General features: G+C 41.4%; 2 protein-coding genes across 4 annotated transcripts in view; one reads left to right on the forward strand and one right to left on the reverse strand.

The window, feature by feature from the left end:
- ZBTB1 (zinc finger and BTB domain containing 1) overlaps positions 1–2,450 on the reverse strand; it is a 28,737-nt gene extending 26,287 nt beyond the window's left edge. Inside the window, exon 1 of the mRNA XM_034993174.1 lies at positions 2,436–2,450. The gene's annotated coding sequence lies outside the window, so the exon portion shown is untranslated. The remainder of the gene's footprint in view (positions 1–2,435) is intronic.
- Positions 686–19,570, forward strand: ZBTB25 (zinc finger and BTB domain containing 25). Of its 3 annotated transcripts, none has more exons than XM_034993178.1 (4): positions 686–886; positions 1,680–1,838; positions 14,972–15,151; positions 18,043–19,570. In XM_034993178.1, exons 3-4 carry the CDS (start codon positions 14,979–14,981, stop codon positions 19,175–19,177), a joined length of 1,308 nt encoding a protein of 435 aa, XP_034849069.1. In that variant the 5' UTR covers positions 686–886; positions 1,680–1,838; positions 14,972–14,978; the 3' UTR covers positions 19,178–19,570. The 3 variants fall into 3 exon arrangements, with proteins under 3 accessions (XP_034849069.1, XP_034849067.1, XP_034849068.1); XM_034993177.1 differs by lacking the exon at positions 686–886 and adding an exon at positions 4,686–4,873 and having other exon boundaries at positions 897–1,838; XM_034993176.1 differs by lacking the exon at positions 1,680–1,838.
- The last annotated feature ends 5,944 nt before the right edge of the window (positions 19,571–25,514 follow it).

The following is a 25,514-nucleotide window of genomic DNA, read 5'->3' on the forward strand; positions in this document are numbered from 1 at the left end:
CCGCGGGGGCCGGCGCGGCGGCGGCTTTACCACCCCTCTCGCCCCTCTCCCAAGGGTAGGCTTGGGACCTCCTCCTCCTCCTGTTTGCACAGCTGGATGGGACTGGGCTCCTCCCGACTCCCCAAGGGCAGGATGCTGTTTTCCCACTCCGTCCAGATGTCAGACCCCTGCCCCGGAGGGCTCAGCAGCTAGGCCTTCCCTCTCGGTTCGTCCCCCGCGTTCTGGGGGCACCGGCACCCTCGCCCTGTCCCGTGCGCCGCCAGTCGGTCCGGGGTCGCCCATTCCCCGCGCTCCCCCCCACTCTGCCTGCCATGGGCCTGTCCGCCTCTGGCCTTGAGTCACTTCCCCCGCCATGCCCCACCCCACCCAGCCCGCCTCCCCTCCCAGGCTCCAGCGGCTCAGCCTCCTTGGCCCAGCGCCCCCACCCCTCTCCCCGCGAACACGCGGGCGCATCCTTCCCCCACCCCCACCCCCGAGGTGAGGCAGTGCTGTGCTTTTGCACACCCTGGGGAAAGTCCCCGGGTCACGCGGTTGTGTGTGGGAAGCCTGTGACGCTCAGGCTCGTCTCCACGCTTCCGCCTACAAGAGTCACGACTGAAGACCGTGGCGGAGGTACCCCGAGCGCGGGCCGAACCCCGCCTGGCCACTTGAGTAGGCGGGCGGGCGCGCACGTACGCACGCACGCACGCACACTTCAGCCCCCGCGCCCCTCGCTCCCCGGCTACCAGGCGCGCGGTCACGTGGGCCCATCGCGGGGCGGCCGGCGCGGGAAGCCGCGCGAGAGCGGGCCGCAGGGTGCGTGACCGGCGCCGCCGCGTGACGTGCGCGGCGCGGGAGCCGCCCCTCCCGCACGGAGGAGCCGGCTGGCCGCCGCGGCGGCGTCTGGGTAAGCGACGCGGCCCGGCCCCTGTGGGCTGCTCCGGGCTCAGTCCCTCCCGCCGCGAGCCGCCCGGGGCGGCGGCCTGCAGCTGCGCCGGTCGCGGGACAGATGCAAGTAGATGGGGAGAGGGGTGTTTTGGTCCGTTTGACATGTCAATCAGGGCACTGGAGGAAAATGGCACCCGCGAGTGAGCACTGGGCCGAGGATGCCCAGAGCCGCCTTTCGCCGCCCGCAGAAGGCGGCTGCCGGGGCCTGACCCCGCGCGGGAACCCCCGACGGGCCCGCGGCGTTCCCCGGGCGGCCGCGCGAACCCTTCTCGCAAGTGGGCGGGTCTCCTGGTGCAAATTGAGAGACGCTGCGGCCACTGTCCTCTCCCTTCCCCACCCCCGTTTGTGATTACCCCGTTTCTAGGGCAGGAAGTTCCTCCCCCTCCATAATTCATTTCTTCCTTTTTTCAGATTATATTAATCTCATTCTGAGTAAATCCAGTTTTTCTTTTTAAAGTTTGCCCGATCGTTAACTGCTTCCCTATCACTTGTTATTTTGAGAAATCAAGCTACTTAGGCAGCACCTAGCGCTGTACTTGGAATTTGACAGCAGCTAACATGTTTCATAAAGTAACGCCCATTTCCCCCCAGGAAATTACATTTGGCACTCATTCTCTTGAGACTCAAGTTTTTTGGCAAAACTGTTGATTCTCACAGGATTTTGTCAAGTGTGTAAAGTACACTTTAGGATGACAGACTTTAAAGCTGAAAGGGGCCTTACAGGAAATCTAGTTCATCCCTCTGTTTTACAGATGAAGACACCCGGCCTAACGAACGTGTAGCTTGATCGAAGCCCTACACTTTTTGAGTAACTGGACTCCAGGGCTCCAGGCCTTGGTTATTGGGGTCTCCACCACACCAGGAGAGCAGTGCCAGTTTAACCCACTCACTGTAGAGACAGTCTGCCAGAGGTGATTATACTTGGCTTGACTCAGATTATTGAGAAACAAGGCTTGGCTGTTGTGTGATGGCTCAGGTATTTTAAGGAATGGGGTTGGCATTATCTTTAGGTGGAAGAGACTGCCTATGATGTCTTTTGGGGCTCAAAGCCTGACTCCTCCAAAATTCAGCCCTATTCTCTGTAAGAATAACCAACATTTGCCGCACTGGTTGCTTCCTTAGGTTAAGGCATCAAAGTTGTCTTTAGGAACCTAGATGTGTTTTGATTAAGGGTAAACTAACTATCCAGTATCAGAAATCAGTTTCTTAATAGGGAGCAGGATCCTGGGATAGCACTCGGAATAGATTCGTTCTGATGGCTGGAAGGTTATCAGGAAGGAGTGGAACATCAAAGGGATGGTCAGCAACAAAGCAGGGAGGGGCCTCAGATGACTTGCTATATATACCTTTTTGCCCAACCCTTCCCTTAATGTCTTATTCTGCTGGGGTTGTTGGCTGTTTATTGAGCACCTGCAGTGGCTAGCCACTTTCATAGATGAATTTTGAGTACTTGACAAAAAAGGAAGTAGTACTGTTTCTATGTTAACAAACAACAGCCAGAGATTTACCTGACTTCTGTGATGCTGTCACTTGCCGTAGAATTCAAGGCTAGATCACTTATCTCCCAAGTCCAGTCAGTGATCTTTTGCATTGTATCTTGCTACCACTTCAAGCCAGGAAAGGGATGAGAGAATCGCCTGTGGCTGATTTATTGGCGCCTGTGGTTGCCCAGAGAGGCTGAGCAGGACTTTCAGCTGCCCTCTTTGCCTTAGAAAATGGAGCTGTGTGCTTCCACCCTATCTCCTGAGGGGAATGCGCAGGAGCCAGGCTGTCTAGCTGGGGAGGAGGGGCCCAAGAGTCTTGGCCGTAAAATATCCTGGCAGGGCAGTGCTGGGAAGTGTTGCATAATGCCCTCCCCACCACTGAACCAAAGTGATTTATTTACTGTGGCCCGTAGGTGGTGCTTGACCATCTTGTTAAAGAAAAACTTGTCCTTTTTTGTAATAATAGGGCCAGAACAGAGTTGGGGGTTTTATATTTTTGCAGGGTTTTCTTCTTGTCTTAAAAAAGGAGTGCAGGTGCTCTTATCTTGATAAATTATAAAGTATTTGTACACCACTTCCTGTGCCCCCTTTCTGCTTATTTATTCCAATTGCATGTGAACTTCAATCTTTCGAGAGAAGAATGCTAAGAAAAATACTACTCCAATTTATAGTAACAGCCCAGGTTATGGAGTCGGACCTAGCTTTTGATCCCCACTTTATACTGTCTGCTAGCTGTGTGTTCTAAGCCCACGTTTTTCCTCATCTGTAGAATAGAAATAAAAATAGCACATAGTCGGGCGCCTGGGTGGCTCAGTTGGTTAAGCGACTGCCTTCAGCTCAGGTCATGATCCCAGGATCCTGGGATCGAGTCCTGCATCGGGCTCCCTGCTCCGCGGGGAGCCTGCTTCTCCCTCTCCCACTCCCCCTGCTTTTGTGTTCCCTCTCTCGCTGTGTCTCTCTCTGTCAAAGAAATAAATAAATAAATCTTAAAAAAAAAAAATAGCACATAGTCAAGGTGAGGACTAAACGAATGTACATAGAGCACTTAGCACAAGGCCTTGCGTGTAGTATTTACTCATTATAACAGTAGCTATTTTAACTAGAACAGAATTATTCCCTCTAGGATAGGAAAGATATTGCTGCTTGAACTTGCTTAGGGAGAGTAGAGGAAGAGGAAAGTATTTGAAATAAACATCAGTTTCAGGATTAGTAATTGAATTTATTCACACATCTGCTTTCCCTTTGCTTGCGGGAATTTTTTTCTTTTCTTTTTTTTAATCTTAACTGAAGAAAAAGTGTTTATATTATTGTTAGTTATTTTTGAAATTTTTCTAAATCATTTCTTCCCTATACATATCAATCATACCATGACATTTTGTTCCTTGTGAAAAACTCTAGGCACTTTAAGCAAAGGGCTTCATTAACCCATCTGGATAACGTGTTTGTGGAGCATTCTGTGGCAAAGGAAGTATTGGTTCACCTATATTCAGAAATTATAATTATTCTTGTTTGTACTGTATTCTAGGTCTATACTAGCATTGTCGTTATCCAGCTTCCTACTGTCCTTTGAGTACCTTATTTTTTTCTTTCAGAAATGCAGTCTTTTTTTTTTTTTTTTTTTTAGTGGACTAAGAAGAATTGTTTATTTTCCTTCACAGGGTTCTGATTTTTTTAAGGTTCACTAGCAGTTTGCACTTACCGTGTTAGCACTCTTGTTTGCCTGGTGCTGTGGCTTTATCAGGCATCCCACATGTTGGTTAGATGGTTAGAGATACAGTAGGCTGGCTGTGTCTGGCAACAGGCAGGCCCCAAACTAACGTTTCCCTGTTCCGTTAAAGGTTTCTAGAGCATAACTGCTCTTCCTGTGTCATCTACCACGTCTACTTCTTACCCTCTTCTCTAATATTTTCAGTGATTATTGTAAGCAGATGTCTAGAATTACTGCACATTTATCTCAATATTTTCAGATTTGCGATTTCCATATCATCTTCAGATGTTATGAAAATAGGCATAATGGTGTATGAGAGTAAATACCTCTTTTTCCTAAATACTTTTTTAGAAGAAGTCTGAAAATAGTATGTTCCTCCTCTGCCCCCAGTGTCCAATTTACTAGTTTGAGAGCACTTTTGTTTCTTAGAATCTGGTTAATTTTTTTGTTTAAAGTTACAATTAGAATTATAGTAGTTGATTTTTGTTCATTTAATGTAATTGGTATAATTCCCACATTTTGAGCACTTCTTGTAAAATTGCTTCTTTTTCTCTGTAATTTTACAGTGTGAAATATTCTCTTCGGTTTCCTTGGCTCCCTTCTAACACAGTGGTTCTTGACTGAGGCATCATATTAGAACAAGAGCTTTTTAAAAAAGGATCTGAGACTCACTCTCAGCAATTCTGTTTGGCTTGGTCTAGAGTAGGACGCAGGCATCACTACAACTCTACATTGAAAGTTTCACAGTACAGTGGTAAGAGCTACTATTTCATGATAAAATGATCTCTGCGAACATTCTTTCTCTAGGTTATAAAATGTTATCCCTCCATAATCATCATGTGAAAGTACCATTAAAAAGTTAAAATCATTGTATAAAGTCTGTTATCACGTGGCACTTTGAATATTTCTGCTTTTACCTTTGTATTTATAGCCATGAGTAAGTATTTCAAAAAAGCTGTACATATTCCTCTGCCAACTTTTCTGTCTCCTTGTCTTATGATAATTTAATAATAAAGTCACAGTGGTAGGAACCACAGAGAAAATATCTAAGACTGTTTATTTTCTACAGGAACAGATGTCCTACTCCTTTTGTCCCGTTTTTATTAAAGATTCTACAGCCCGAGAGAATGAAAAGCTGTATATTCCAGGATATCATCTGGCTACCATAGATCTGAGAGTCCAGTCTAACTAATACAAAAGATTTTTTTAAATAAGTAAAAATCAAAAGATGTTAAATTTCAAGTTAACTTTGAATTAAACAAAAATGGATACTGGTATAAAACTGTTCTAGGCTACTTAGTTTGAGCTAATCCAGAGTTACTACAATTTAGTTAGTAAACAAGGTTTTGTAGTCTCTCAAATATCAATACTAATTCTATTATTACAGTATAAATACCACTTTGATAATAGATACAGCATCTTAAGATGAAGCACTCTTTCATTTGGGCTCTCGTATTTGTAAATGTAATAAAATGATAAATTATTTTTTTGCAACTTCTCTCACATCTTAAAATTTCCACCCAAAATTCTTTTCTTTCCTTTTTTAAGATGTTATTTATTTATTAGAGCAAGAGAGAGAGCACGAGCAGGAGGGAGAGGGAGAAGCAAGCTCCCCACTGAGCAGGGAGCCAGAGGTGGGGCTCCATCCCAGGACCCCAGGATCATGACCTGAGCCGAGGGCAGATGCTTAACCAACTGAGCCACCCATGTGCCCCTCCACCCAAAATTCTTAAATAAAACTTCTAAGATCTTTCTGTATGCATAGGAAGCTTTAGCTATTCCACATACTAGATAAACTAATATTGATGGTAAAAGAAAGGATGAGCAAAGGCTATATGAAAAACCTAGCTAATAAGTTTACAAAGTAGGCTGTATTAGAAAATGTTTTTAATAACTTTGTGTTGGATTGGCTCTATTGACAGATAAAATCTGGTTGTGTTGCCTTAAAATGTCAAAGGTCTATTACTATACAAAGAAGTTTGAGTGAACCTATTATGTATCTAAGTTGTGGTGTTTTTTTCTTTTAAGCATTTCTGAATTCGTTTCATTTTATAAACTTGGAAAAATTTTCCCTTTATTCAATTCAATATATTTGCAAAATGTGCCATTAGTATGTATGTTAAAAGTTTCAGATGGGGGTTTTGAAGAAAGGGGATGAGTTAAAAGTCAGACTTGAAGTACTACCAGCACCATTTAATGGCTAGTCGTCTGACTTTGGGTACCTCCCCCACCTTCTCTAAGCCTATGGTTCCTCAACCATAAAATGGAACTAGTATTGTACCTGCTCTGTTACCTCATAGGATTAAAAAAAGATAGCACGGGGCAGAGATTCTCAAAGTATGGTATGGCTCAGGGACCCCCCAGAGGTTCCTGAAACCTTTTCAGGATCTACAAGGATCTTGCTTTTGCAAGGGCAAGATCTCTTAATCTACTTGAATCAAAACAGCTTGTGGCAACACATTGAGCACAGAAGCAAAGAACCCAGCTGTACTTTTTAAAGTCAGGTATTAAAGAATACTGTAAAATATAAAACGATGCTACCCTTCCCACTTACAAAATATATGTAGTTATTTTTTAGAAAAAAAATTTATGTTAATATATAATGGGTTTATTGTTATTTTAAATGAATTAAAAATTTTAAATGTCTCACTGTTAATTTTTTTTTTTAAGATTTTATTTATTTATTTGAGAGAGAGAATGAGAGAGAGAGCATGAGAGGGGGGAGGGTCAGAGAGAGAGGCAGACTCCCTGCTGAGCAGGGAGCCTGACGTGGGACTCGATCCCGGGACTCCAGGATCACGACCTGAGCCGAAGGCAGTCGCTCAACCAACTGAGCCACCCAGGCGCCCCCTCACTTTTAATTTTTTATATGGTAAATATTGATAAATACAACCCACATAAGCAACAGCTCTTTGTAGTCCCTAATGCTCCTCTTAAGAGTGTAAGTGGATCTTGAGGCCAGAACTTTTTTTTTTTTTTTAAGATTTTATTTATTTATTTGGCGGAGAGAAACACACCGAGAGAGGGAACACAAGCAGGGGGAGTGGGAGAGGGAGAAGCAGGCCTCCCGCTGTGCAGGGAGCCCGATGGTGGGGCTCGATCCCAGGACCCTGGGACCATGACCCGAGCCGAAGGCAGATGCTTAATGACTGAGCCACCCAGGCGCCCCGAGGCCAGAACTTTTTAGAACTGATAAAGGGTAATAATGGCTGAGTAGTTCCTCTTGGGACAATTCTGAACTAGAAACTACATTGACCCTTAAACAGCGTGGGAATTAGGGGCATCAACCTCCCTGCACAGTCAAATATCTGCATTTAACTTAACACCTGCCCCCCCAGCCTCCCACGCTTAACTAATAATAGCCTACTATTGACTGCAAGCCTTACTGATAGCATAAACAGTCAATTAACATATTTTGTATGTTACATGTATTATATACTGTATTCTTACAATAAGCTAGAGAAAAGAAAAGAAAATGTTATTAAGAAAATCGTAAGGGGCACCTGGCTGGCTCTGTAGAGTGTGCAACTCTTGATCTCTGGGTTGTGAGTTCAAGCCCCATGTTGGGCCTAGAGCTTATTTAAAAAAAAAAAAAGAAAAAATCATAAGGAAGAGAAAATACATGTACAGTACTGTACTGTGTTTATCCAAAAAAATCTGCATATAAGTGGGCCCATGCAGTTCAAACTGATGTGGTTCAAGGGTCAAATCTGTAACTTGAAAAAAAGCTTTAGAAGCTATCAGATGGCATTTAAAAGTGACAGAAATCAGGCAGAAACTGGAATGAAGTCTATACTTGGTAGAAGGGAACAGAAGTGGATGAGTTTCCATTTTTATGGCTTTTATCCTGAGAGAAGGCTCCAATTGGTGACAGGAGGAGCCGGCCAAACTTAGGTTAATAACCTGTAATCTTACTTGCTTGAAGAAAAGAGGACAGAGTGCAGAGTGACCACATAGCTGGAAAGAAAAGGAAAATCCTAGAAAGGATTCTGGGGACCCCAAATATTGTGTATAATTCAGCTTGAATCTCTTGTCAACCCCCTAAACTTACACATATGTCAAACCTCTATACAGCACACCAACAACTAAAAAAACTGAACCAAGAGGGAGGCAGAATTTGGAGTTTAAGTCCAGCCAAGTTAATTGTAACAACAAAGCAAAAACATCAGTACTTTTTGAAAGAATATTACAGAATCTAGAGTCTTTACCACAGTAATCACAATGTCTAGGATATTGTCCAAAATGAAACAGGAAACTATCACCCTAATTAATGGAGATTGACTCCAAAATGACCCAGAGTTTGGGCTTGGCAGAGAAGACTTAAAGCAGCTATTATAACTATGCTCAAGAATGTAAAGCAAAATAAAGTGGTAATGTGTCAACAAATAGGAAATCTCAACAGAGAAATAGAAACTAAAAAGGAATGAGATGAAAATTTTAGACCTGGAAATATAATACCTGAAATTAAAAATTCACTGAGTTTAACAAAAATGACAGTCCGTGAACTTGTAGCTTAATAGAAAGTATTTCATCTGAAACAAATTTTTAAAATCTTTTTATGCTTTTTTTTATTTTTTAAGATTTCATTTACCTATTTTAGAGAGAGAATCCCAAGCAGACTCTGCGCGGAGTATGGAGCCCAACATGGGGCTTGATCCCATGACCCTGAGATCACAATCTGAGCGGAAACCAAGAGCCAGACCCTCAACTGACTGAGCCACTCAGGCACCCCTGAAACAGAAAAATTATTTTATGTGAAAGTTCTATATAAACTTCATCACTATATATTAGCATCAGGGATTGTTACTCTAGGTTTCTTTCTTTTTTTTTTTTTTTTTAAAGATTTTATTTATATATTTGACAGAGACAGCGAGAGAGGGAACACAAGCAGGGGGAGTGGGAGAGGGAGAAGCAGGCTTCCTGCCGAGCAGGGAGCCCGATGCGGGGCTCGATCCCAGGACCCTGGGATCATGACCCTAGCCGAAGGCAGACGCTTAACGGACTGAGCCACCCAGGTGCCCCTCTAGGTTTCCTTCAAGATCTAAACTCAGCTCTTCCCTCTGCATATGGACTGCCTTCATAGTGTGTGAATGGAAGCCATCTACAGAGTACTCTGAGATTCTCTCCTCACCTCAGCCATCTCCTTGCCACTGTCAGAAAGAAATCCCTCTCTTCTCCATGGCTGACTGCTACACTTAGACTTTTGCTTGTGTTCCTTCTGGCTTCTGGAGATTCCACCCCTCTTCAGCCTGAAAGTCTTCTCTGAGCTGAAGGTGCCCATCATCAATGTCTTATCCTATCTGTACCTACCCTTTATGGCCTTTGCTGTCTAACATTCCCTTGCAGTGAAGAGATTTTGCTCTGGCTACTTTCACAGACTATTGTCAGAGGTCGCTAGAAATCTCTTAGTCACCACACTTGGGGTGTTTGTAATAGGCCTCATCCCCATGTTTCTCTGCAGTACTTTCCACCATTGGTGGAGCACTCCCCACCCAGGTTCTTGCCTTTCTTTCACCCACCCCTCTTTTCCCCCACTCAATGTTGATATGTTTTCTTACTACTCCTCTTCTTGTTGTGTCTTTTTTGTGTTGTTTGGGGATTCATTCTTAGCTTTTTTTTCCCCTCCTATTTTACTCAATAGTCCCATCTACTCCTGGTGGCTTCAGCTGTGTAATTACAGAGGACCTCCTCTCCCTGTCTAGCCCTGATCTCTATAGAGTCCCAATCCTACATAATGTCTCCATTGATCACTGAACATTTCTACTCAGATGTCCTGGAGTGAACACCTTGAACTCACTGTGTCCAAAATGAAACTTCTCTTTTATGAAGCCAGTTTCTATGCCTCTTCTCTGGCATTCTGGGACCCTGCCTTTATATTGATACCTAACACATGACAGTTACTCTGCAAATATGACCTGAAGGGATGAATGAATTCTTCCAGTTATCCAAGCTGGAATTCTGAGACTTGCCTTTGACTTTATCTTCCCTGTGGCTGACCACATCCAGTCTGGCTGCCAAGTCATGTCAGTTCTATGTCTGGTGTATCTCTTGTATTCCTTCATTCCCACTGCCATTACTTGGATATTGCAGTGGACTTCTTGCTGGTCTTTATTTTTCCATACCTTTCCCTTGCTAATCTTTTTTATGTATTGCTACTAGAGCAATCTTGACTCAAAGGCCTGATCATGATGATCATGATGATCATGATGATGGTAATTGGTATTTACTGAACACTTACTGTGACCTCACTATTTCTTTTTTTCTTTTCTTTTTTTTTTTTATTTGAGACAGAATGAGAGGGAGGAGGGTCAGAGGGAGAAGCAGACTCCCCGCCGAGCAGGGAGCCCGATGTGGGACTCGATCCCGGGACTCCAGGATCATGACCCGAGCCGAAGGCAGTCGCCCAACCAACTGAGCCACCCAGGCGCCCTGGCCTCACTATTTCTATGTGCTTATGTGCATTATCTTATTAAATCTATGTAACAACCTGTGAGGTAGATACTGTAATTATCCATATTTTACAAGTAAAACCAAGGACCAGAGAGTTAAGCATCTTCTCAAGATCACACAGCTAAATGACAGAATTGGAATTTTAATCCAAGCTGTCTAATTCCAGAGTCCAAGCTTTAACTACTATGCTGTTCTCCCTCCTGCAAAAACATCTTAACATCATTCATTTCAAACACAAGTGGAGTACCTTTCAGTTTTACATTCGGTACCCTGTGTGAGCTGACCACATCTCTTATTACCCACTTACTTTTGGTTTTTCTATGCCAAACTGAGTTCTTCAGTTACCTATATATTCACACTCCTCCCTGTAATTTTATTCACTCTATTTTTTCCTGCCTGGAATGCTATGTTTACCTTATGCCTGTTCATCTAAATCCAGTTCAAATGACTTATTTTTCATTGGGTTGCCTGATATTGATCTCCCCTTCATAACATGTTCTCTGAAATGCTCCTTATGACATTTGCCACTTTTACTTCATATCATAATTACCATGTTTTATGTTTTCTCTCCCCTATTAGCCTGCAATCTTCTTTTAAAAATTTTTAAATTTAAATACAATTTAATTAACATGTACTATATTATTAGTTTCAGAGGCAGAATTCAGTGTGTCATCAGTTGCATATAACACCCAGTGCTCATTACTTCAAGTGCCCTCCTTAATGCCCATCACACTGTTACCCCATCCCCTCCTCCAGCAACCCTCAGTTTGTTCCCCATAGTTAAGAATTTCTTATGGTTTGCCTCCCTCTCCATTTTCCTCTTATTTTATTTTTCCTTCCCTTCCCCTATGTCCATCTGTTTTGTTTCTTAAATTCCACATATGAGTGAGATCATATGGTATTTGTCTTTCTCTGACTGACTTATTTCACTTAGCATAATACCCTCTAGCTCCAACCACATCCTTGCAAATGGCAAGATTCCATTCTTTCAATAGCTGAGTAGTATTCCATTGTATATATACCATATCTTCTTATCCATTTATCTGTTGGTGGACATCTGGGCTCTTTCCATGTTTTGGCAATTGTGGACATCGCTGCTATAAACATTGGGGTTCATGTTAGCCTGCAGTCTTCTTGGTTGCAGCATGTAAGTATTTTTCTTCTGTCCCTAGGCCTTGTATAATGCATGCCTTCAAATAATTTTTTCTTTATTAAGTTTCTCTTCAAAAAATGTTCAGTAAGCGAAGAATTTAACTGTTACTCATAGACCATTAACCACAAGAGTTTTGTATATGTGGCTTTTTAGTGTGCCCTTTCTCATTTCCATGTGGTTCAGTAGTTCATTATACTAATGCACTATATATATATATGTCTGTGTGTGTATATATATATGTATGTAGATAGATCTGGTGAAAATGTTTATGATCTGAGGTTTTTTTTTTTTTTTTTTAACAATGTGTCAAGCTAGTTTAAACTACTTCAGTTTGAACCATTTCATTGAATCTAAGACACGTGTTTTTCACATGGTGAAATCTCCAGCATACAGTTTTATTTTGGTTTTTAAATCTCTCTCTAATAAATCGGTGGTGTTTTAGAATCCGGGTAATGCGGCAAATACAATAAATAGTGACTTTTAGTTAAATGGCTTTTTGGAACAATACTCACAATTTGGAGTTTGGTTTACATTCAGGTCTCTGTAGGTTCTGTTATTTTGTTCCCTCTTATTTCATTACTGCTTAAAGGCTTTTAAAATGAGATGGTAAGGAGTAAGAGTTTTGTTTTTATTTATTTTTTAATTGGGGGAGGTTTGGGAGAAACTTAATGTTTGAGTAAGTATAATTTTTAAAAGTAATGTATGAATAGAATTAAAAGCAAGTTGCAGGATTCTTAAAATACAATATTATTTATATAAAATTTTAAAACATGCAAAATAATACCATACCTTCTGAAGGGATACATACAGATGCAGTAGGAACATGATGATGTTACAAGACAGTCATAAACACCAAAGTCTGGGTGATGATTACCTTTGGAGGCAAGGTAATGGGTAGTTAGAATGAGGGAGAGATAGTAGGGGGTCTCTACCACATTTGTAATGTTTACCTTATGTGCTCAGGGGTGGCTGGCTGGCCGCATGTTTGTCACATTGATCTCTGTACCTATTTGTCTATCTGAAATACTTCATAATTTTTTTTAATATTTAATTTATTTATTTGACAGGCACAGCGAGAGAGGGAACACAAGCAGGGGGAGTGGGAGAAGGAGAAGCAGGCTTCCGGAGGAGCAGGGAGCCCGATGCGGAGCTCGATCCCAGGGCCCTGGGATCATGACCCGAGCCGAAGGCAGACACTCAACGACTGAGCCACCCAGGCACCCCCTTCATAATTTTTAAAAATGAGGGGAAAAGGAATACATGTTGGAATGTACTTATGATGTTAAACTTCAATAAAAAGATTTAAGTTCAGGGTGCCTGGGTGGCTCAGTTGGTTAAGTGTCCGACTCGATTTCAACTCAGGTTATGATCTCAGGGTCCTGAGATGGAACCCCACAGCAGGCTCCACGCTCAGCACAGAGTCTGCTTAAGATCCTCTCCCTCTCCCTCTGCTCCCCACCCCCAGCTCGCTTAAGGCCGTTCTCTCTCTCAAGAAAAAAAAAAAAAAAGAATTTAAGTTTAAACAGTACAATTCCCCCACCCTGCTCCTTTGTTTCCCTCCCAGAAGCAAAGATTTCACTCATTTCTTTGAATCTTTCCAGAGATGTGTACATAAACAAGAATATATTTCTGTATAAATTTCTCCCCTACCTTTAAAATAACCACTCCATCCCCTTTTGCATAAATAGTAGTCTTCTCTGTACAATTTCGTGCTTTGCTTTTTTTCACTTAATATATCTTAGAGATTATTTCATGTCAGTACATTAAATATGTAATTTTAATAAAAATAGATTTAACTTTGTATCAGTAATAATTACCTTTTTTGTTTACCAGTTATTGCCTAGATTTTATCCATTAATAAGTATTTGTTTCTGTATCAGATTTGTGTAAGCAAATTAAGCAGCAGGAAATCTGGGTTTTTACCTAGTTTCCCTTTCCAAACATTCTTGAGGCTTCCCGAGATATCTTGATGTATAACCTGACCATTCCCTAGGCATCTCCAGTTTGTGGGTCATGTTCTCTCTGGGAGGTGGAAAGGGAGGACATTTGGGTTCTGGAGCCCAGTGACCAGGTTTGCCATCCCCTGCTCTGCCACTTATTAGCAGTGTGACTTGAGTAAATTAACTCTTTGTACTGATTCAGTTTCTTCATCTGTACATGCACTGAATATTCCCTTTCTTGTATAGTCATATTGAGAGCTAAATGAGTGAAAAGTGCCTGACACACAGGAAGCACTGTAAATGTTGGCTAGTTTTATTATATTATTGATCACTCAGCTGTCTGCTGCCCAAGCTGTGGCCAGTCTCCGGACAGCTAACTCCACACTCTCATCACTGACTTCCTTAGACTTTGGTCTCTGGCTAGTGAGGAAACTTCATTCTCTTCTTCAGAAACTGCTCTTTTAGAGAAGGTTCTCCCAGCTGGCCAGTGATGCCCTTTATACGACAGCTGCCTTCTTCTTAAGGCACTGGGTCTGTCTACACAGTCGGGATGAAGCAGAGCCTCCAATCTGCCTGGAACTCTGGCACTTTTGAATCCCTTGCTGCTCACACTAGACTTCTCTGCCATAATTCTTATGCATGTTTTTCCTCGTGCATGGTTTTTCCAAGACCAGTGGTCCCATTCTGTATTGTTCCTTCAGGAGCCTCCATGCTTGTATGTGTCTGAATCCAGTTAATATCAGGGTTTAGGCTCTTTCCATTGGGTTCCTGGGCCCCATGTAAATCATGGGATGTGGCTTGGTATCTATTTTAAGGGCTCCTGCACATACTGTGACTGATCATGTTTCCCAAACGTACCGTATGATAGTTAGAGGGCCAGTGTCCCCTGAGCTCACAGGGCTCCCTACGGAGCACTGACAGCTCTAGCCCAGCCAGGACAGTGATATGGACAGTTCTAGCTAACACTTGAATAGCAGTTTCCATTACAAGGTGCTTTTCACATAACTTAACTCCTGTAGCTCTGAGGAAGGGGTCAGTATGACTAGAAGCACGGTCACATAGATAAAAAAAGACAGCCTTCCTTTTGCTTCTGTGTTACTCATACCAAGCTACCTTCTTAGATGAAAAAAGACCATATTTTGCAGTTTTAATGAGTGGATTTAATGTTAGCTAGGTTTGGGGTGAAATTAACAGTATTAAAAACTATTAAGTAATCTCGTTTAAATTTAGGCCTCCTTGTACTCTGTAGGTTTGTGTGAACTGTAGCTAATTTTGTAAAAAAAAAAAAAAAAATTGTCCTTTTTCTCAGAGCCACAATGGACACAGCTAGCCATAGCCTTGTCCTTCTGCAGCAGCTGAACATGCAGCGAGAATTTGGTTTTCTGTGTGATTGCACAGTTGCCATTGGAGATGTTTACTTCAAAGCCCACAGAGCAGTGCTTGCTGCTTTTTCTAACTATTTCAAGATGATATTTATTCACCAAACAAGGTAAGGATGTGCTTTTGTAAATCAGAAGAGTTTTTAATGTTGTGATATAGCTAAGCCTTATTATAACATCATTTGGGGGATTCTTTGTTATGGGGTCACCTTAAGAAGTATATATATATATATATATATATATATATATATATATTTTTTTTTTTTTTTTTACACACATCCAGTAATTCATCTCAGTGTGTAGGATCCATGGTGGAAGGTAAAAATGAAAACAATAATAGCTAAAAGTTACTGAAGGCTTAGCCCATAAGTATTTGCCTAATGTACATTCTACTATTATCCATACTATTTTAAAGAAAAGGAAACTGAGACTGAGTCAAGTAACTGGCCCATCCAGGATTATACAGCTAGTAAGTTATCCTCAAATGCAGATCTGTGCTTTTAACGATCTATGTTCTGACTCACTGAATTGTTGATATCTATTCTATAACACTTTCATAACAAGAGTATAATGTCATAATTCTACACATCTTATATTCCATATTACAGTTCAGAAGACATTTGTTTCAAATACTTTTTTTCAAAAAGTGTTTTGATTTTTTGAATGTGGATTATCCCAACATGATGGGTATGTAGGGAGTGGGCAGGAAAGTCGTATTCAGATTCTGAGCTCTTAAAGAATAGTTTTAATCCACCCTAGGTTGAAAGAGATAGAATTCTCTTGGTTTTTTTTAAATGACCTTACATGAAATACTTAGTAGTCTAGCCTCAATCACACATTTTCATTTACCTGTTCATTCATTTAAATATTTGTTGGGTACTTACATGTAAGCACTGTATTAGACCCCAGTAACAGGCTAGTAATGCTCCCTATCCTCAAGGAGTTAGTTAGTTCATAGTTTAATAGAGAACACATGTAAAGAAAAAAATTGCGGTGTAATTGATCTGTCTGTGCCTCAGTTTCCTTCTCTGTAAAACACTGGCATAGTATGTATACTCACCCCATGGTGTTGAGAAGATTAAATGGATTAATAATATTAAAATGCTTAGAACAGAGCTTTACCCTGTCAGCTACTGTTATCAATAACTAATGTGATACATCTATAACAGAAGTGTTGTACAAGGTAGAGTGGAGTGTCAGCAGCCCTATTTTGAGGAGGTTGGAATAGGCTTTACAGAAGCCCTGGATCTTGAAGGATCAGGAGGAGTTTTTTGGATATTGTAAAGGAATGCAAGAAAGCACATTGCAGGCAGAGGGAAAATTGCATGAAAACATAGGCAGATATGAACCGGGCTAGTACATTCAGGAAACAGAATAGACCAGAATGGTTGGAATGCATGACACAAAGTGGGGAGGAGGTTGGAGTGGGGGACATGTAATGGGTGGTGTCAATGTAGAAACTAGATTAGGAACAGTGCCTTCACATCAGTCTCGTCTAAAAGCTATGAGTTGGTTCAGCTCCCAAAGCGCCTGTTGTGAGCCAGGCACCATGCTAAACTAAATCCAAGAGATACAAAGGTGTCAGGCCTGCTACGTGGTATCTCTGTTGAGCAACTAAAAATCCTCAGTTAACAGCTCTGTGCTGATATAAAAAACCCCTGCCACAGACCCTGGAAGTGGGTGGGTGAGAGCTAAGATTGAAACCCAAGAGGGAATCCTGAGATAAGGGAATTAAAGAAATGGATTGCCAGCATCTGATACCCTGTGCATTCTGAAGCAGACAGGAACGTTTGCTTCAGGGAAGGTAAGTCCATTGACTGGAGCCATTGTTCCCTGACATCCAACACTTCCCTCACGTTCTCCTTATCCTAATTTTGCAGGGCGTTTGCTGATTTCTTGTTATGCTGTTATTTCTATTATCTGAATTGTAGATTCATATTTAAAAATTGAGCTTGCGGTTATTTTTAAAGTTTTTCAAAGTTATACCTATATTCATTTGTGATTTGAAGAGTAGATATATTACTATAGTTTGGAAGCCAAAATAAGATTAGTATAATTTAAATTCTAAATATTACCAATTTTAATAGATCCTTTTAAAATTTTAAATATTTTTTATTTTGGTAAAATGTATACAACATAAAATTTGCCATTTTGACCATTTTAATCATACAATTCACTGGCGTTAGGTACATTCACAGTGTTGTGCAACCATCACCACTTACCATTTCCAAAATTTTGCGTCACCCTAAACATCAACTCTGTACCCATTAAGCAATAACTCCCCATCTCCCCCACCTGACCCCAAGCTCCTGGTAAACTCTAATCTACTTTCTGCCTCCATGAATTTGCCTATTATAAGTGGCACCATACAAAATTTGTCCTTTTGAGTCTGGCTTATTTCACTTACCAAACGTTTTCCAGGTTCACCCATGTTGTAACATCATTCAGAACTTCATTCCTTTCTTTGGCTGAATAATATGCCACTGTATGTATATGCCACACTTCGCTTATCCATTCATCTGTTGATGGACACTTGGGTTGTTTCCACCTTTGGGCTAATGTGAGTAATGCTGTGATGAACACTGGCGTACAGGCGTCTTTTGGGTCCGTGTTTTCAGTTCTTTTGGTTATGTATTCAAAAGACTGTTAAGTTCCTTAAGCGGGAGGTATCTGTTTCATTCATTATGTTTTTCCTCCCTGGCACCTAGTATAGTGCCTACCACTTAGGAGTCACTAATTGTTCAACTAATCAGAATATCTGTGTGTGTTTCCCAGCTTTCGGCAGTAGGTTGAATACGTGAAGACTTGTTGCTGGGCCATAAAGCTGGTGTACTGTGAATGTTTAATTTTCTGTTGATGTAGTTCATCAAGGCAGATCGCTGAGTCTGAACTTCTTAGGAAGAAATTGCATTAGCCTAAGACTGTATAGTGCTAACCAAAAGGCCAACTGGTCATTTTGTCTTGTGTGGGTCTGTTTTTTTTGTTTGTTTGTTTTTAACAGTGAATGCATAAAAATACAACCAACTGACATCCAGCCTGACATATTCAGCTATTTGTTGCACATTATGTACACGGGGAAAGGGCCAAAACAGATTGTGGATCACAGTCGTTTGGAGGAAGGGATTCGATTTCTTCACGCCGACTACCTTTCTCACATTGCGACTGAAATGAATCAAGCGTTCTCACCAGAGACTGTGCAGTCCTCAAATTTGTATGGCATTCAGATCTCAACGACCCAAAAGACAGCTGTCAAGCCCGGGCTGGAGGTCAAGGACGCTCCTTCCAGTAACAGTGGCAACAGAGCTGCTGTCCAGGGTGACCACCGCCAGTTGCAGCTCTCTCTGGCTATCGGGCTGGATGACGGCACTGCAGAACAGCAGAGGGCCCGTCCTGCCGCCCAGGCCTTGGAGGGGCGCCAGGAGCCCCCAGTGTCCATCAAGCAGGAGACATATGACCCAGAGTCTGCGCTCTCCCAGAGCCACCCCTCACCCTCATCTGAGGTGACAGGCCCCACTTTCACCGAAAGCGGCATCAAAACACACTTGTGCCATTACTGTGGGGAACGTTTTGATTCCCGTAGTAACCTACGGCAACATCTCCATACCCATGTGTCTGGATCCCTCCCATTTGGTGTCCCTGCTTCCATTCTGGAAAGCAATGACCTTGGTGAAGTGCATCCACTTAATGAAAACAGTGAGGCCCTTGAATGCCGCAGGCTCAGCTCCTTCATTGTCACGGAGAATGAGCAGCAGCGTGACCACTCAAACCAGGGTGCCACAGAGCCTCTGCAGATCAGTCAAGTGGCTTTGATCTCCAAAGACACAGAGCCAGTAGAATTAAACTGTAATTTTTCTTTCTCAAGGAAAAGAAAAATCAGCTGTTCCATCTGTGGTCATAAATTTCTCCGAAAAAGCCAGTTGCTAGAACACATGTATACACACAAAGGTAAATCTTACAGATATAACCGATGCCAAAGGTTTGGCAATGCGTTAGCCCAGAGATTTCAGCCATATTGTGACAGTTGGTCTGATGTCCCCCTGAAAAGTTCTCGCTCGTCACAAGAGCAGTTAGATTCACCTTGTGCCTTAGAGTCAGAGCTCACGCAAGAAAATGCAGACACTATCCTTGTGGAGTAGCAGTTTCTCCTTCATGATGTTTATACCCATTTGGAAAAAGAAAATTCACATGCATTTTTATTCATGAATTATTTTCCTCCTCCATTTCTATTAACTTTTTTTCTTTACCATTGATTCACAGTTTTAAGGTTGTATATATGAGGTCTTCTTATTGTAAGATATACATATGGCTATTAAAATGTAGCCTTCAAGTAGAGCTATGAACATTCGTAAATCACAATTTAGAAATCAGAAATCAATGTAGGAACCATGGAACTTTAAATATTTATAGAATTTCTAAGTTGTAGTGAATCAGTAAAACCAAATTGAAAATGAAGTAAATGAAATATTTTTTAAAGAACATTGTAGACTATCACTTTTGGCTAATTTTTCACATGAATACGCCACTATGAAGACTATTTAAAAATATTTTCTGCCATATAGGAAGTTAAAGTTATTCTAATGCATAACTATATGTTATAATCTATACAAATTTTGCTTTAAGGCGTAGCTATAATCATAAGTAGTTTTAAAATCACTTTTTTTTTAGATTTTTTTTTTTTTTCACAGAGAGAGAGATAACAAGAGAGGGAACACAAGCAGGGGGAGTGGGAGAGGGAGAAGCAGGCTTCCCACTGAGCAGGGAGCCCGATGTGGGGCTCTATCCCAGGACCCCGGGATCATGACCCGAGCCGAAGGCAGACGTCTAATGACTGAGCCACCCAGGCGCACCTTAAAATCACTTTTTACTTATTAGCTCTGCAACATCTTACCTGGCTTTTATTTTTTGATATTGAGCATACCTCATTTTTAATAAAAAATATTCTAGTGAAAAGAAAGGGAGAAGATTCAGACATTAAAATCCTACGGAGAGAAATAGGAAGATTCATATATACAGACAAACATAGAGACAGATTCAGATAGATCTACACTGACCAACACCCAGTGTTGTTACCTTCACCTAGAGCATTTTCTTAAAGACCATAAGAACAGTTTGAGATTTTTTTATGACCAGAGGTTTACATCAGTTTTTAAAGAAAATGATAAAATATAAATTATCTTTCTACTCTCAGTGTCAGAGGATTTTCTAGGCTGCCCAAGCTGATGTTGATTTTCTAAGTGTCACTTGAAAAAGTAATTCTTCAGTGACACAGTTTTCATTTTTTTCTGATCCATAACTAGCAGAGTAGATACAGTCAATGTCCTTGAAGTATGTCTAAAATCCATGATAACTCTCCCTTTGTGAATAAACTTAGCTCCGTTTTATAGCAGTGAAACTTACAAAGCTATAACATCAGAAAAATTAAAACTGATGAACTAAACGATAGATTCTCCTTCTTTCTGTAGCTGGGGGAGAGCTGGTGAAACTTCATCACAAAGGATGGACCTAAATTGTTTCTGAAATGTTTACATTTCAAAGATTAGATAGTCCAGAATAACAAAAGAGAGAGGCTTTGAAACAGCGCCATCTTTTTTGTATGCTGCCCGGTTCAGAGCCTCACAGACATGTTAGTAGATCTGGTTTGTGAGGCTTAGAAATTACGTGTATACAGAAACTCTGAGCTCCTTTATGACGGCGTCCTTCTGAGGACACCTCCTGACAGTGTCAGGGTTCAGTCAGAAGGGAGCCTCTAGCTCATTCTGAGGGCACAAAAGGTTTTCTGTGGGTAAACAGTGAGGTTAGGTGAATTATGAAATGATAAGTTTTTCTTGAAGGCTGAATGAAGAAACCACTGGGCATTGTCTAAGGCCGTTGAGTTTCCGTCTCAGACAAATGACTAAAGCTTCCTGGGGTCAAGATTGAAATGTGTTGAGAAAGAAATCTAGCTATTGATATAGGATCAATTATATTGGGAGTGGTTAAAAACAAATGTGTTGCTCTTTGGGGTCAGAACTTCATCTAGTCTTAAGTCATTTAAGCAATTTTTCAAATTTACACTACCCTCAAAGATTTCATCTCATAGGATGAACACAAATATTAACATTGATTTCGTATTTTAGGCTATTCAGGATATATTCCCTAGCCTTCTTCAAGTAAAATTTTATTTTTCTCATTAGGATAACAATTTTTCTGATTTCTTTCTTCTCTGTTCTTTCCTTCCTCCCCAGTCGTTAGTCCTTGACACGGGAAATGTGTAGCTAAAGGGTGGATTGAGGGTGCATATGAGTTGAGGGGTAGTGCAGCACTTCAGGGCAGAGTCTGAAGAAATTGTTAAGAGTTTGCTGTGGCTGATTAGCCATGGCAGACAACATTAATTTAAAGCTGAAATATACCTCCATTTGTTGGGTGTTAAGAATGTAATGGTTAACTGTATTTTTATTATCATTCATATAGTTCCTTTTGATATTAGAAGTTCAAAGCAAATTTTCTTTCTTTAGTCTTTTTTTTTTTTTTAAGATTTTATTTCTTTGAGAGAGAGAGGGAACACGAGTGGAGGGAGGGTCAGTGGGTGAGGGACTAGCAGACTCCACGCTGAGCAGGGAGCCCGATGTGGAGTTCAATCCCAGCACCCTGGGATCATGACCTGAGCCCAAGGCAGACACTTAACCGACTGAGCCACCCAGGCACCCCTTTCCTTAGTCTTCATAGTATTCTCTGTTTTAGGAAGTGGAAAAATATTAACTCCATTTTATAGAAAAAAAAGTCCCAAGAGGTGGGTTCTAGAGAGCCAGTGAATAGTGGTGTGGGGACTGACCCCACTTTAATTTTTTTCATTCATTCGACAGACATATTTTTAAAATAACAGGCCTGGTGCCTGGGTGGCTCAGTCGTTAAGCATCTGCCTTTGGCTCAGGTCATGATCCCAGAGTCCTGGGATCAAGCCCCGCATCGGGCTCCCTGCTCCGCGGAGAGCCTGCCTCTCCCTCTCCCACGGCCCCTCTTTTGTTCCTGCTCTTGCTATCTCTCTCTGTCAAACAAATAAATAAAATCTTAAAAATAAAATAAAATAAAATAACTGTTATATGATTAATGAATGCTGTGCCCTGAGTGTATTTTTTTAAGACATGATTCCTTACTAAGAAAATCTGTTTTGGATAAAAAAAGTTTCTTCCAGCTAAACCCTTTAGTTTTGACCATGTCATCTGCAAAATGGAGCCAAAATCTTAACCATATAATACAGTTTGCATAATGGTTACCAAGCTCTTCAAACGGGAAATGCTATATGCACCTTAATCAATGTATTATAGGCAAATACTAAACAGACATTTTCTTCTTGGATCAGCTTAGAATTTTCCCTTCTTTCCAGATCCTACATATAGTTCTTTTCTGGAGAAAAACAGACTTGTTTCAGTATTTGTCACCATTAGCATATTGTCACAACTCTGGAACTCATAAAGTGAAGTCTGCCTTATAAGAAAACCAAAATTTCTTTAATAAAGCTATTTTTTTTTCTTAAAGATTTTATTTATTTATTCGACAGAGCGAGAGAGTACAAGCAGGGGGAGCAGTAGAGGGAGAGGGAGAAGCAGGCTTCCTGCTGAGCAGGGAGCCGGATGTGGGGCTCCATTCCAGGACCCTGAGATCATGACCTGAGCCAAAGGCAGACGCTTAACCATCTGAGCCACCCAGGCGCCCCGAAAACCAAAATTTCTTGATTTATGTATCTTGAGATTATTATTTCATGCTCTGCTTTTCTGATTTCCCATTTGTAAAGTGGATATTAGTAATACCTACCTCAGAGGGGTGTTGTGAGGATTTGTATTAAAATTTTGTTAAGTTTGGGGCACCTGGGTGGCTCGGTTAGGTGGGCGTCTCTTGATTTCAGCTCAGGTTATGATATCAAGGTCCTGAGATCGAGCCCCACGTTGGGCTCCATGCTGGGAGTGGAGCCTGCTTAAGATTCTCTCTCCCTCTCCCCCTGCCCCTCTACCCCCTTCTCTAACAACAAAAAAATTGTGTTAAGTTCTCTTTAGTATTTTTTTTTTAAGATTTTATTATTTATCTATTTGACAAAAAGAGACACAGCGAGAGAGGGAACATAAGCAGGGGGAGTGGGAGGGGGAGAAGCAGGCCTCCTGCCGAGCAGAGAGCCCGATGTGGGGCTCGATCCCAGGACTCTGGGATCATGACCTGAGCCGAAGGCAGACGCTTAACGACTGAGCCACCCAGGTGCCCCTCTCTTAGTATTCTCAATAAAAACCAACCATATAAAGAAAACTATATGTGTTCTATAGCTAAACCTATTAACTTCAGGATTCCAACCTGTAAACTCTAGAATGTCTTAGAAGCAGTCATATATTATTTAATACTCAGTAATTAATTGACACAATTCTTATTTTTTAGAAATATTCTAAACATATTGTTTAGACAGTAATGTTGCTGGAATTCCTTTTCTACTGTAGTTTAACCACCTGTACTTCTCTTTAGCCTTTAGGAAGAAGGATATTAGTTCTTTGGTATTACAGGGAATAAAACCTTGCCAGTTTCAGCCTCCTGGAAAGTTCCCCCAAACATATTGTTTACATATGGGAAAAGGAACAAAAGCAATGGAGAAAATATCGTTTTCATTTCTTTGATGTAGATCATCTAAAAAGTAAATAGGGACAAGAAATAGAGTGGGGTTAATAGCATAGTGATTCATTATTGGAAGGAATTCATAATGGAAAGGCCTCACTTTATTTATTTTTTTAAAAGATTTTATTTATTTGACAGAGACAGAGCGAGGGAGGGAACACAAGCAGGGGGAGTGGGAGAGGGAGAAGCAGGCTTCCCGCTGAGCAGGGAGCCCGATGCGGGGCTCGATCCCATGACCTGAGCCGAAGGCAAACACTCAACGACTGAGCCACCCAGGCACCCCGGGAAAAGTCTCACTTTAAACGGAAGGAAATACATATTAATCATGGAAAAAGAGAGTCTGGAAGATGGTACAATTCCATTAATGTTTATCTGCACAGGCAAATTCTTACTTTGTAACCCAGATCCTTGATAAGTGTAATTTTTTTAGTAGTTTTTGAGGTAAAATAAGCCACATGAAGAGTTTCTGTAATGTAATTTGTGTCTGTATGTTTTAAACTAAATGTAGCTCTGTGGTATTTTATTATAATTTTTAAATTTCTACAAGTGATATCTAGAACTGATTGTTCTCTGCTGTATTGCCATGTTTGTATGGTTGGACTCTTTGAAAACTGGTAGGATTATACAGTCCCAAGTCTGGATGTCTTAAATACAAGGAATCACAGACTGATTTCTGTCTTCAAGACCTGGAAGAATCTGTTGTGCGTCAGTGTGCATCTGTGCTACATTCGATTACTTAGTAGATTCTGCTCCAACGCATTGGACATGAACTGCCATCAACTCTTCTGTTTTGTGCCAAATAAAGTCATTTAGTCAGACTAGATCAGATATCAACTTAAACTCGTTTCAGAGAAACTTGGATTTCAAAAATGTGTGCAATAAAAAAGGCCCAGTGAAGAAATCTTCCACGTACAAGTAACACATGGCGAATCCGGAGACTGGTGAGCAGTGCACTGTATGGCTGAGCTCTTCCACCTTATGGACTTTGAGTTTGCTTCAGAAACATTATTTTAGAAAGTTTGGTATCCTCTGTTTGGAATGAAAACAGTGCATTTCATGTATTTTATCATGGCAAATAAATTAATGTGACTTGATTATAAACAAAACCTTTTTTTAGTCCAGCTTATAGACTGTGTTCTCATTTTACAGCAGGGTCTGCCCGATGTTGTCCTCCTAGCACCGGGGTCAGTACGTCTCTGTGCCAGGCAACATCTTGGACGTGTGAGGCAAAAATGCATCACTGAGCCCCGTTCTTATCAACCGTAATCTGTGTGAATAGAAAATTGGCTTCCTACTCAGGTGCCTTCCAACTGCCATCTCTGGAAAGAAAGGTAACATCTAGCCACTGCCAAGTAGTTCCCTGCTTTGCTTTCTTCTTCCCTATTTACTGTATTTTCTCTTGTAATGTAATCAACAACAGTGGTTCTCAACCAGCATATGTTAGTCAGTGTTCTCCAGAGAAACCACCAACAGTGTGTATGTGCACAGAGAGGTTGATTGATTATAGGGAATTGGCTCACACAAACATGGAGGCTGAGATGTCCCAAGATCTACAGCTGGCAAGCTGGAGACCCAAGAGAGCTGATGGTGTAATTCCAGTCCAAAAGCCAGTAGGCTCAAGACTCAAAAGGGCAGGAAAAGTTCCCTTTGCTCTCAGAGGGTCAGCCTTTTTGTTCTATTCAGGCCTTCCACTGATTGGATGAGGGCCACTCACTTTAGGGAGGGCAATCTGCTTTACTCAGTCTACTGATTCAAACAAATGTTTATCTCATCCAAAACACCTTCACAGTCACACCCAGAATGTTTATCCAAATATCTGAGCACCCGTGGCCAGGTGACACT

The sequence above is a fragment of the Mirounga leonina genome, unplaced genomic scaffold (genome assembly GCF_011800145.1).
Source record: "Mirounga leonina isolate KUSES-001 unplaced genomic scaffold, KU_Mleo_1.0 Mir_82, whole genome shotgun sequence".
Taxonomy (NCBI): Eukaryota; Metazoa; Chordata; class Mammalia; order Carnivora; family Phocidae; genus Mirounga; species Mirounga leonina.

Excerpts from the sequence above, each read along its gene's own strand:
- ZBTB25 (XM_034993178.1), top strand. The coding sequence starts at position 14,979 with ATGGACACAGCTAGCCATAGCCTTGTCCTTCTGCAGCAGCTGAACATG. Across the intron at positions 15,152-18,042 it reads ATATTTATTCACCAAACAAG|TGAATGCATAAAAATACAAC; the intron begins GTAAGGATGTGC and ends TGTTTTTAACAG.